The sequence below is a fragment of the Somniosus microcephalus genome, chromosome 27 (assembly GCF_052327205.1).
Source record: "Somniosus microcephalus isolate GS21.2 chromosome 27, FLI_Smic_1.0, whole genome shotgun sequence".
Lineage (NCBI taxonomy): Eukaryota > Metazoa > Chordata > Chondrichthyes > Squaliformes > Somniosidae > Somniosus > Somniosus microcephalus.
In genome coordinates, this window is record NC_141013.1 from 42,515,085 (window position 1) to 42,527,522 (window position 12,438).

At 45.0% G+C, this 12,438-nt stretch overlaps 1 protein-coding gene across 12 annotated transcripts in view; it reads right to left on the reverse strand.

Moving 5' to 3' along the window:
* The window catches only part of arnt2 (aryl-hydrocarbon receptor nuclear translocator 2), a 715,479-nt gene that overhangs the window by 233,174 nt on the left and 469,867 nt on the right, over positions 1 to 12,438 (reverse strand). For all 12 annotated transcript variants that reach the window (XM_085968885.1, XM_085968886.1, XM_085968889.1 and 9 more), the window contains one exon: positions 7,408 to 7,542. In XM_085968885.1, the coding sequence (XP_085825011.1) occupies positions 7,408 to 7,542 (135 nt within the window). The remainder of the gene's footprint in view (positions 1 to 7,407; positions 7,543 to 12,438) is intronic.

Below are 12,438 nucleotides of genomic sequence, written 5' to 3' on the forward strand. Positions count from 1 at the left end.
GAAAGGTGCAATGAGGCAATGACGCTGTCAAGATACGCAATTGACCACAGAAGGAGCTGGAACGTGGTATAGCCGTTCTTCTCATGAAAGAGTTGCACTGTGCATTGTTGCCGCTCCAGAAGTGGGAGAGAAGGTGAGATTATAGAAGTATCCAAGAATAAAACAAGTCCTTTGTTGGATGAGATCAGCTCAGTTATTTCCCACAATGAAACAGCGACAGGAAACTGCTGCTGAATTTTACACACTATTCTCATGCAAACCAGGCTAGGTAAAGCAGATTGTACACAAGGTCAACATAAGCTAGTGCATCAATGCATACACCCAGTGCTACACAGTGTAAGGAACAGGCAAGGGAGATGCTGGACCTGGGAGTAACACAGCTATCCCCAGAACCCAGCATCATAGTAAAACTAAATAGCTCAACAGAGGCGGACGTCTACCCAATGCCTCGCATGGAGGGGATCTAGAGAAGCTGGGGGGCATCAAGTATGTGGCAACGCTAGACCTGATGGAAAAACTATTGGCAGGTACCACTTAGTGCAGAGAGCAGCCGGGCTTCTTGTGTTGAATAGCCAGGGCTGTTTAAATTTACAGTAATGCCTTTTGGAATGAAAAATGCATCACCGCATTCCAACGGCTCATGGATTCAGTTCTGACCAGGACTGCGGATTACACTCTCACATATATTAACAAAAAGTCCCATGACCAAGAAACAAGTATGGCATTCCTCGGGTTGGCCAGCTATTAACGCAGGTTCATTGCCCATTTCAGAGCTTCCACAGTTCACATCGATCCATCACACAGAGCGATCAGTATTTGATTTGGGGAAGAGACTCAATGATTTACCAGTTGTATTCTACTGCCACTATAGGTAGTTTATTCCACAACTGAAAAAGCATGTTTAAGCAACAACTGCACTTATGGGAACTACATTTACAGTATATTCAGACCACAATCCCTCAAGTGTGCTTACTGTGAACTTGTGACAAAAGTACACATCTGTTGCTGTGCCACATCGCCATACATGGCTATTCAACATCGTTGTTTCCCAAAATAGGAGTGTTCAAACATTGGCGTCAGGAATAAACAGATCTGATCTCACAAGTGCCACATCTGCCACACTTGAGTATCAAAAAGGGGGAGTTATGTGATCAATATGAAGCAGTTCTGTCTTAGTTTGGTCTGGTAGCTGTTCCTTTAAATCAGACACAATACATGAGATTTTAAAAAGCCACCTGCAGCTTCAAACTATTTTGTAAGATATATTGCAAGTTTGCTGCTATGGTCTCCCAGCAAGAAGCTCATCAAGGAGTCTATTTGGAGGTATATATAGATTTTGTGATTGGTTCAGTTACGAGTATGACAATCTGTTACTTTCTGAATGAGGCTAGCATTTATAAAGTTATAATGAGCCTTGATAAGAGCTGTAAAACGGAGCGAAAAGACAGCAGTTCTTGAGTAAAGTTGAATCTTCATTGAGGGGCAGGTAGATTTTAGTTAGTTCCAAGAGTTCAGAAGAAGAAAACAAAGAAAGGAGCTGTGGACACAATAGCGACACTGGTTTTTATTTAAAACTTTGACCTTTAGTCATTTTTCCCTTCAAGGAGACAAATGAAAGAATTTTTGAGATAGAAATCTCTCTCAGAAATGTGTTTAATTAATTTAAATATACATACAAGAGGGGAGATGAGGAGATTTTTTTTACGCAGAGAGTTGTTATGATCCGGAAAGAGTGGTGGAAGTAGATTCAATAGTAACTTTCGAAAGGGAATTGGATAAATACTTGAATAGGAAAAATTTGCAGGGCTATGGGAGTGGGATTAATTGGAGAGCTCTTTCAAAGAGCTGGCACAGACACAATGGGTCAAATGGCTTCCTTCTATACTGCATCATTCTATGAGGCTCAGAGATAGATTTTGCAGAGGCAGGAGAATAATCCCATTAGCTAAAAAAACAACTGACAGAATTGCATTTTCTGCTGTATTCTATGCCCGTAGCATGGTTTTCCAGCATCAGTGGCTCTCGAGCAGCTCTTAGGCCAGTTGGAAGTCACACACACTTTCAGTTTTAGTATAGCTGGTCTGGGACACTCCTGTAATCGACTGCGCCAGAGCACCTTAGGAGTGAGATTCTATACCAGGTTGATGCTAAAATTGACATGGAAGAAATTGGAAGTAAATATAGTATTTCCTCTATGAAGAAGTAGTGCCTTGAACACCAAGTACTCCTCCAGACTTTTTCACCTTTAAGCCTTTCCCCAGTCCTATCTATGTATGTCACAGGGTTCTGTGAACAAATTGCAGTTCCATTTTTGCTCCATTGATTTCACTGATTGACACAAAAAATACCTGCGTCTCGGTGTGACTTTTTAACATTCTTTGGCTTTGATGTTGGACTTTGAGTTCTGTAGACTGCCAGTGTAATTAAGAACATAAGAAATAAGAGCAGGAGTAGGCGATACAGCCCCTCGAGCCTGCTCCACCATTCAATAAGATCATGGCCGATCATCGATCTCAACTCCACTTTCCCGCCCGATCTCCATATCCCTTGATTCCCCTAGAGTCCAAAAATCTATCGATCTCAGCCTTGAATATGCTCAAAGACTCAGCATTCACAGCCCTCTGGGGCAGAGAATTCCAAAGATTCACAACCCTCTGAGTGAAGAAATTTCTCCTCATCTCAGTCTTAAATGGCCTACCCCTTATCCTGAGGCTATGCCCCCTGGTTCTAGACACTCCAGCCAGGGGAAACAACCTCTCAGCATTTACCCTGTCAATCTCCTTCAGAATCTTGCATGTTTCAATGAGATCACCTCTCATTCTTCTAAACTCCAGAGAGTATTGGCCCATTCTACACAATCTCTCATCATAGGACAACCCCCTCATCCCAGGAATCAATCTGGTGAACCTTCATTGCACCGCCTCCAAGGCAAGTATATCCTTCCTTAGATAAGGAGACCAGAACTGTGCACAGTACTCCAGGTGTGGTCTCACCAAGGCCCTGTACAATTGTAGCAAGACTTCCTTACTCTTATACTCCAACCCCCTCGCAATAAAGGCCAACATGCCATTTGCCTTCCTTATTGCTTGCTGTACCTGCATGCCAACATTCTGTGTTTCTTGCACGAGGACACCCAAATCTCTCTGAACACCAATATTTGAAAGTTTCTCACCATTTAAAAATATTCTGTTTTTCTATTCTTCCTACCAAAGTGAATAACCTCACATTTCCCGTGTTTGCGTGGGTTTCCTCCGGGTGCTCCGGTTTCCTCCCACAGTCCAAAGATGTGCGGGTTAGGTTGATTGGCTATGATAAATTGACCCTTAGTGTTAGGGGGATTAAATACGTGGGGTTACAGGGATAGGGTGGGATATGTGTTGGTGTAGGGGTTACGGGGATCGGGTGGGATATGTGTCGGTGCAGGCTCGATGGGCCAAAATGGCCTCTATCTGCACTGTGGGGTTTCTGTGATTTCTGTGATTATACTCCATCTGCCACCTTACTGCCCACTCACTCAGTCTATCTACTGTATATCCCTTTGCAGACTCTTTGGGCTGGATTTTGATACTGGGGCGGGCTGGGGTTGTGTAATCCGCATTTCATGTTAGCCACCCGATTCTAAATCGATGTGGGAGAATGATGCGATTTTAACTTAATTGGCCAATTGAGTTCCAACATGTGGGAACCCATGGCCAATGAGTTTTTCCAGACTGAAAGTCGCCTCCGATGATGTCATCATTGCTGCTGTATTTAAGGTCTGCAACAAGCCTTGCTTCTTCTCCAGATTGCCAACCTTTTGGCCTTTGCAGTGAGAGGCACCTGCAGGAAGAATGGCCAGCCAGAGACCTAGGTCTGCACCCCGCTTCGATGACGTTGCCCTGCAGGCTTCAGTGGAGAGAGCAAGAGCACATAAAGAGGTGCTCTTCCTTTCTTCAGGGAACCAAGGCTGTGTGGATCCAGGTGGCAGAGGAGGTCAACTCTTTGTCAGTAACCCGCAGAACCTGGCTTCAGTGCAGGAAGAGATTTCATAACATTCTGCGCACTGGAAAAGTGAGTATGAATTTCCCATCACCCTCAATCTCACCAGCACTCAGCTTTAGCAATCTCTTCCTCCACATCCCACTTGACACTGACATCCATGCACCCTTACCCATTCCCTCTCTCTCTATGGTCACATTCACCTAACTATTCGACTATGCAGCCCTCACACTCCCTATCACTGTGATGCTATGAAAACATCTGACAACACACAGGGAGGGCCCTTGGTCTTGCCACCTCACTCCATCTTTGTCTCCTTCTAAGCATCTATGCTATGGATTCTCTACACTCACTCCTTCATTCTCACTCAAACTCCACTTGTCTCCCTCATTGCAGGAAGAGAGAGCTCACAATAAGCGAGAAAGAGCGAGGACAGGAGGAGGGCCCACCACACCCCCTGGGAGGATGCAGTCCTGGAGATCGTGGGAGTGGAGGACGATGCGCAACTGGGGGACGGACAGACGGGTGCATCACAGCAAGCTGGTGACAGAATAGTTTTCCATCTCTCTCAATGACATTGCATGAGTCGCTGATAATGATTCTGAAGCTCTAACAGATGGACTTCTGATCATCTGCAATATGCATGGAACTTTGGCATCACATCTCTGACTCCTTTACTCCCCCACAGGACCATTGCAAGCACCCGTCCCCACTAGCCAGGAGGAAGCGCCTGAGCATCCAGACTCCTCAGAGGAAGCTGCAACCTGAGGGCGCAGCGTCAGCAGAATTCAGCACACCCAGCAGCAGCGCAGATACTCACACCTCGGTGGGACCATCGCGAGATAGAGTAGTGTTGTCACTTGGTGTATCACAGCTCACAAGTGAGCATCAGCAGATTGTGGAGACAGGGACAGCAATGGAGAGTCCTAGTCGGCGGGCGCAGGACTCTGCCAGCTCGGCTCAGCTGCATGTCGACCCTCTGCCTCTGGGTCCATCCATAAGATCAGCGATGCTGGAACTCCAGGAACAGATGCAGGAGTCTCTGGCAGGTTTTGTCTCCAGGGTCGCTGAGAGTGTGGAGCGAATCGGAGTCCATTGTGAACATGAGCAGAGCCTTTGTGGAGTCATTGGTGCATGAACGCATCACCATGGAAAGGATGGCAACATCCATGGAGGTGATAAGTTGCCAGAGTGCAGAAAACATGGTGAGTGTTCTGAATAGAATGACATCTCTGGAGGAGCGATGGTCATCTATTGAACAGAGAAACCAGACCTTCACAGAAGTCCTTCTGAGTAGGACTGCCAGTGCAGATACGGGTCCCCATGGCCCCCCTGATGTGCAGCAAAGTGCGCTCAAGCCACTTGCAAGCGCTGAGGGGGACCTGACCCATGAGAGGGAAGTTGGTGGCAGACATCAAGGAAGTGGGGGCTCCTTTCCAAGCGCTCACACTTCCATGCCACTGCAGAGCCCTCGGTCAGAGCCCCACCAGAGTCCACACCCATCTGAGATCGGCGTCTCAACCCCTGCACAGCCACAGGAGCAGCAGACTGTTGACGAGCCCTCACAGGTTCGCAACCCCAGAGGACGCCCGCCAAAGGTGTCGAGACAGGAGCAGCAAGAAAGTGAGCAAGGGGCCTCCACATCTGTTGAAGCCACAGGGGAAGCACCACGTAGGAGCATGCGTAAGAGAAAGATACTGCACAAATAGTCACAAGGGTAGTCACTTAGGTAAAATTTGATGTTTTATGTTAAAAAGCCATCAGATGATTACTGTAAATAAAAAATCTGATGGCTACTGCTGTAGTTGTGGCATGTGTCATTTCGCAAATGTGACTTCCACATTGAGGGCTTAGGATTACTTGGTATATGCCTCAGTTGAGGAAGCGCTCAGTGAAGGTGGCGAGGGGGGTTTCCCAGGAGGTCACACTGGAGATGGGTGTCAGGCTCCAAACTTCCACAGCTGTGGTTATGCCTTCTAAAAGTTCCCCCAGACCTGAGACTACAAAGTCCTGCCAACTGCAAATGATGGCTGATCAAATATCCTATTTAATGGTGGAGCTGCTGCTAATAGTCAGCAATCCAATTGTGCTCCCGCCAGGTTTCACCATCGTGTTTCAGAACAGGCGTGCTTCACGTCGGAAAAGGGTTAAAATCACCAAGGCCTATCAAAATGGCATTATAGAGGCAATTTAGTGCTTGTTAAGGGCCTTAATGGCCTATCCCGCCTCTTGGAGGCGGGACGGAGACGGGACCAGTAGACACGATTTAATGAAAATTGCTTGGAGGCGGGATGGAGGCAGGGTTGGGTCCGCCCGCCAGTTTTTGCAATTTTAACCCCCCACACACCTCCAATCCCGCCTCAACGGCCCGATGAAAATCCAGCCCTTTGTGTTCTCCTCACAGCTTACTGTCCCACCTAGCTTTGTATTATCAGCAAACTTGGATACATTACACTCGGTCCCTTCATCTAGGTCAATAATATAGGTTGTAAATAGCCGAGGCCCCAACACTGATCCTTGCGGCACCCCACTAGTTACAGCCTGCCAACCTGAAAAAGATCCATTTATCCTTGCTCTGTTTCCTGTCCGTTAACCAATCCTCTATCCATGCTACTATATTACCCCCAACCCCATGAGCCCTAATCTTGTGCAATAACCTTTTATGTGGCACCTTATCGAATGCCTTTTGGAAATCCAAATATACAACATCCACTGGTTTCCCTTTATCTACCCTGCTAGAGACATTTGTTTTTCCCCAAAATAAATGAGACAGTCTAGATTTTCCAATATGTGATATTGGTCACAATTATTTTTGGCTTTAACCTTGCTTAAGTCAATAGCACTAAACAGTTCAAAGCTGCTGCTGAGGAACAGATCACTGATTTAGTGTTATAAACGCACACAGTGGCTCTGAAGATCAAGGGTAATCAGTAAGTTACAACATACCTGGAAAATTCTACACTCTGAAATTTCCCTAAACTGACTTAGCTTTTTTTGTCGCTTGAGTAAAATTAGGTAAAGTTATGTGTGTTTTATTGGCTCTTATCTGCATTTGGCCCATTGATATTTGTTTGTACTAACTCCCTTGGCTTGACACATGAGTTGACTACAGTCCAAGGCAGTATTGTGATTTACTACCCCTCAGCAAATCCTAAAAGTACACAGGTCATGATGTATACTTGCCTTCTACTGAAAGTTCACTATACTGCTTCTCCAGAGTTGCCTCCATCTTTTTCTACTGGATCTGGTTATTAAATATAATTGCCCTCATGAAATCTCTTCATGTGGTCCTCATGTTGTACTTCAGTTGCGTAAAATATGACTGAAATCAGGTCACGTTTCAGGTGTTACACTGACACAGAGAAAGGTCCTTCTATCAATAAGGTGAGCTTTAAACAAGATTGCAAATACTTGAGTACAGGAACTAACCTGCGGCTGATAGCCAATGACAGTGATGCATCTGTGATCCACAAATGTGAAGAGTCCATCTGAATTGTGCCTGGACAGGAACTCTGTGGGGATGGCGTGTCCGTTCATATCCATGCACACAGGGGAGCTAGTTACCTGAGAAAAATTATCAGAATTAAATGTAATGCAGGAGCAATTCTGCATTAAAAGGCAAAAAGTGTTATCTTTCTGTCTCAGGTTTCATGCCACCAAGGTCTGTGGCACTAATTGGATAGCTCTTATTCAGCCGATTTTTAATTATACAGCTCAGACGCCTTCTGTTTGGTGCCAAGGGTAGGAAAGGTCTACCTGTAGGATGTGCAATGAACCAGTCACTGATAATTCATTGACTGTCATCAGCTGCTAGCTCCTTGCAGAGAACGGAGTTGCAAAAGTGCAGATCACCGCAAAAAAACAATGAATTTCACAATACCTCCTACACGGTAGAGGGATTAATTTTTTTTTTTTAACATTAGACCAGAGGTGGAAGACTTCAAAATTATTTTAAAAATAAAGTACTTCCCTAAAACTTTCCTTGCATGGCTATGTGGAGGGGCAGTAGTTCAGAAATCAATGGGTTTGCCTTTTCTAACAGATCACGATATTTGATAGAAGTTCACTGCTTATTTTCCTACCCTCCCATAGAGGCAACTGGCTGCTTGGGGAGGAACATAGAAACAGGAGGTGGTCAGTCAACCCCTCGAACCTGTTTCACAATTCAATTAGACCATGGCTGATCTATACCTTAACTCCATCTACCTGCCTTGGTTCCATAACCCTTAATAATCTTGCCCAACAAAAATAGGAGCGTCAAGAAATGAGGAGAAAGAGGGAACAAAGCTGGAAACATTAGGGTAAGGAGTAAGAAGTACTTGTGTGCAAAAAAAAGTTAAAAAATTCAACATAATCTACATTTTACAGATTAGTAGGTTGGATTTATATATAATTAAAAGAAACGTTAAATACTGTATGATTTCACATCTGGGATATTTGTTAGACACCAGCCCACAATGTTGCGATGAATACCTTCTTATGACAAATGCCAGAGATACTTTTGGCTGGGTGAGTTTAATTCCTTGTGGGTGAGCCCACACTCTGTTCCAGGGAGACTATCCTCAGACATCCCCATATGCTTGAAAAAAAAACTGGCATCTACAGACTTTGGTTGTCACTGCGCTTTGTTTTGGAGGGTAATGAAAAATCAGATACCACACAGAAAGATTTTACTGAACGGTCATCTTTGCTGTCACTTGACGGATGCTGTATAAACAATCTAAATGTGGCTCTGTCCCTGAAAAATAGAACCTAAAGCACTTCCTGGAGTGGGGAAATGGCAATAACACCACAATGGTGCAAGTAAACATCCCATTCTGAGGGTGCGAGTGCATGGATCTAACCTGTGCTACAAATGGACCGAGAGTACTTGACATGGGCACTGGCTGCAAGTATTCCATTTCCTTTCCCAGGCATCATTCACCTTGCCCTGCACATAATTTATTAATCTTAATTTTTTTTAAATTTAGATATCAGATTTTAGAAATATTAAATCAGTAACTATTCATTACCTTCATCCGTATTAAAATAAATTAAATAAATCTCTTAACAAGTAAGTTTCACACTTAGAAATACAGTTTACCTTCACTGCAACTCTCAGACAACTGATACCAACACACAGACCATTCTAGTCAAACGTCATTATAAACAAGAAAACATTGCAAAAGTGGTATTTTTGCAGTTCCAAAATGCTTTAATTCTCTCATGTAGGTCTGAAGTGAATAAACTGTTAATTCAGTTAACTCAGTGAATCTGTTTGTGTTTTATTGGGACTTTCTTTAATCTACTTTAGCTTCTACAAAATGTTTCTTACTAAACTTACAAATATTTTCTAAAACCACCAAAATAGTGACGCTTTTCTTTGAGGCAGATCAGCGATCTCCATCGCTTCCTCTCATTTGCAACACCAGTGCTTCCGACATGTCTTCCTTTTTCCTCAACCGAGGATTCCCCTCTACTGTGGTTGACACGGCCCTTGACCGTGTCCGTTCTATCTCCCGCACTTCTGCCCTCACCCCTGCCCCTCCCCCCTGGAACCACGATAGGGTTCACCTTGTCCTCACCTTTCACCCCACCAGCCTCTACATTCAACGGATCATCCTCCGCCATTTCCGCCACCTCCAGCGTGATCCCACCACCAAACACATCTTCCCCTCACCTCCCCTTTCAGCATTCCGAAAGGACCGCTCCCTCCACGACACCCTGGTCCACTCCTGTATCACCCCCAACACCCCTTCCCCTTCGTCCCAGCACCTTCCCGTGCAAGCGCAGGAGATGCAACACATGTCCTTATACCTCCCCCCATCCCACTGTCCAGGGCCCCAAACTCCCCTTCCAGGTGAAACAGTGATTTACTTGTACTTCTTGCAATCTAGTATACTGTATTCGCTGCTCACGATGCGGTCTCCTCTACATTGGGGAGACCAAATGCAGATTGGGTGACCGCTTTGCGGAACACCTCCGTTCAGTCCGTAAGGGGGATCCCGAGCTTCCAGTCGCCTGTCACTTTAATTCTCCGCTCCACTCAGGCCTCACCGTCCTCGGCCTCTTGCATTGTTCCACTGAAGCTCAGCGTAAGCTCGAGGAACAGCACCTCATCATTTGATTAGGCACTTTACAGCCCTCTGGACTCAACATAGAGTTCAACAATTTTAGATCATAACCTCGGCCCCTATCATATATATTTTTTTTGTTCGTGTTTTCTTTTTTTCTCCCCCACATGGCAGCTGTCTTTCATTCTGCCAGCGCAATTCACACTTCATCTAGAGCCATCCTTTGTTTCTTAACCTGTCCCATTACCATCTCCTTTTGCTTTGAATGTCTCTTAACCTCTCCTGCCTTCTATCCTATCACCGACCTCCCCTTTTGTTCTTTCATCCCCTCCCCCTCTCCCTGCCCCTACACTTGCTTAAAACCTGTTACATCTCCAGCTGTTTCCAGTTCTGACGAAAGGTCATCGACCTGAAACGTTAACTCTGTTTCTCTCTTCACAGATACTGCCTGACCTGCTGAGTGTTTCCAGCATTTTGTGTTTTTATTTCAGATTTCCAGCATCTGCAGTATTTTTTTTGTACCATTTTCACTCACATTGTGAATATAGCCGTAGACACATTGCAGCTTGTAAAACTGTCCACTATTGGTGAACTGCATCAATGCTCTTAATGGGCTGTGTAACAAGGGTAGGAAGGAACCTACAATCCCCTACATGAGCTTCTGAGCTCAGAAATGTCTTCTTGGTGTTTAATGGACACTAGCCACTTACTACAAAGGAATGCCACTCTGATGACTTTCTCAATAAATAGACTGCCCAACAATGAGACATACAGACCAGGATGGTCCCAGGTTCTATTCTTGGCCTCAGCTAGGGCTAGAGGTGATGTAGCCTCAGCATTCCAGGGCTAATGAAGAGAAAAATCAACCACGTTTCCTGCTCAAGTGGTATCCAGTGACCCTGTTGGAAACGTGTGCTCAGATGGATGTTGGGGATGAGAGGATTGGGCTTGGCTATCAACACTCGCTGTCTGGGCTCACACATCAAGAACCGGAACTTGGGCAAGGTGCCAAGGGCCACTGCCACCGCCACCTGTAGGACTGTTCTCCAGGAGAGAAGGGAAAGAAATTGGGAAAATATCTTTTTAAAGAAATCAAATAAATCACTGTGCAGGTCCACCTCAGGCTGCTTTACTATACCTCCTTGAGACTAGCTCAAGGGAAGCATCAGCAGAGGCCTTGGTGCGAGTCTTGAGCCAGGAATGGTGTGCAGCATCAGGGCCAAATTGGAAGGGCAAAAGTAAATTAAAATAGGCTAGTGGGGAAAGTCAACAAAAGCTCACACTCAACAAAAATGGTTATATTTTGTCAACATGCACTTACACGGGCACTTCATGTACAGGACATTCAGACAGGGATAGCTACTTTGGTGAGGCCATCCAAAAGTTCATGAATAAATCTGATTTTCATTCTCCTGGATTTCTTTTCAATTTGACTGCAATAATAGACCCGCAATAACTTACATAAAGTCTCAATTGGCAGCTGCTTTGGGGGGCGGGTCAAAAGGCTTTTAAAAAGATTAAAAGCACATGGTGCGGCTGCCTTTCATACTTGAAAACAACTGAGCAAACTTTAGGGTTTAGGAGTTTTACCTGAAACATCACCAGCAGCAAGTAGTACCGCAGGCATTTTAATTAAAACATAAGAATGTAAAACGTTATCAAAGCAAAATGCTCTATAACAATCAGGATAACAAGTACGCATTGTACAGATTGGGAGCAAGGATGTTAAATATAAATAAGCTCAATAATATTAAAACATCAGTCCGTTAGTGGAAAGTACAAAAGTATATTAAAAAAAACAAGTAACATTGGATTTTATACAGCATGCGACTGCCTCCCACAACCAGAATCTATTGTAATTAAGAATTTAATCATCCAATGCAATCCCTAAAAGATTAGGACATTTAAACAACAATTTCATACACGCTAACTATTTGTATTGGACGTGGACAATAAGCATTTTGGGGGCATTTTCTGCATGAACCAGGCTCCCACCCCCCCACATCAAGCAACCTTCCAGATCTCCCATCCACCACTCCCTGCTGCTTTTGAGTGGTCGCATGTTGCTGCACACTGTGGGTGGGGATTCTTGCAAAATCAGAAATTACGGTCGCCATTCTGCAGCATGAATTGCTCGTCATGGCAGCAGAAAAGGGATGAGGACAGGAGCAGTACTTCATGGGGAGGGGGGGAATCCAGGCACAGCACTTGAAAGGGAAGGGAGCAGAGTCACAGCATGAACTGGGGTAAAGGGGAAAAGAGTGCCAACTTGAACTGTGGGGGTGATGAGAAGGTTGAATTGAGATGGGAGAGGGAGAAGAGTGCCTGGGATGAGGGGCAGAAGTGCCAGACTGAATTGTTGGCGGGGGGGGGAATGAAAAAATGGCAGCAAGTACTGGGAGATTTG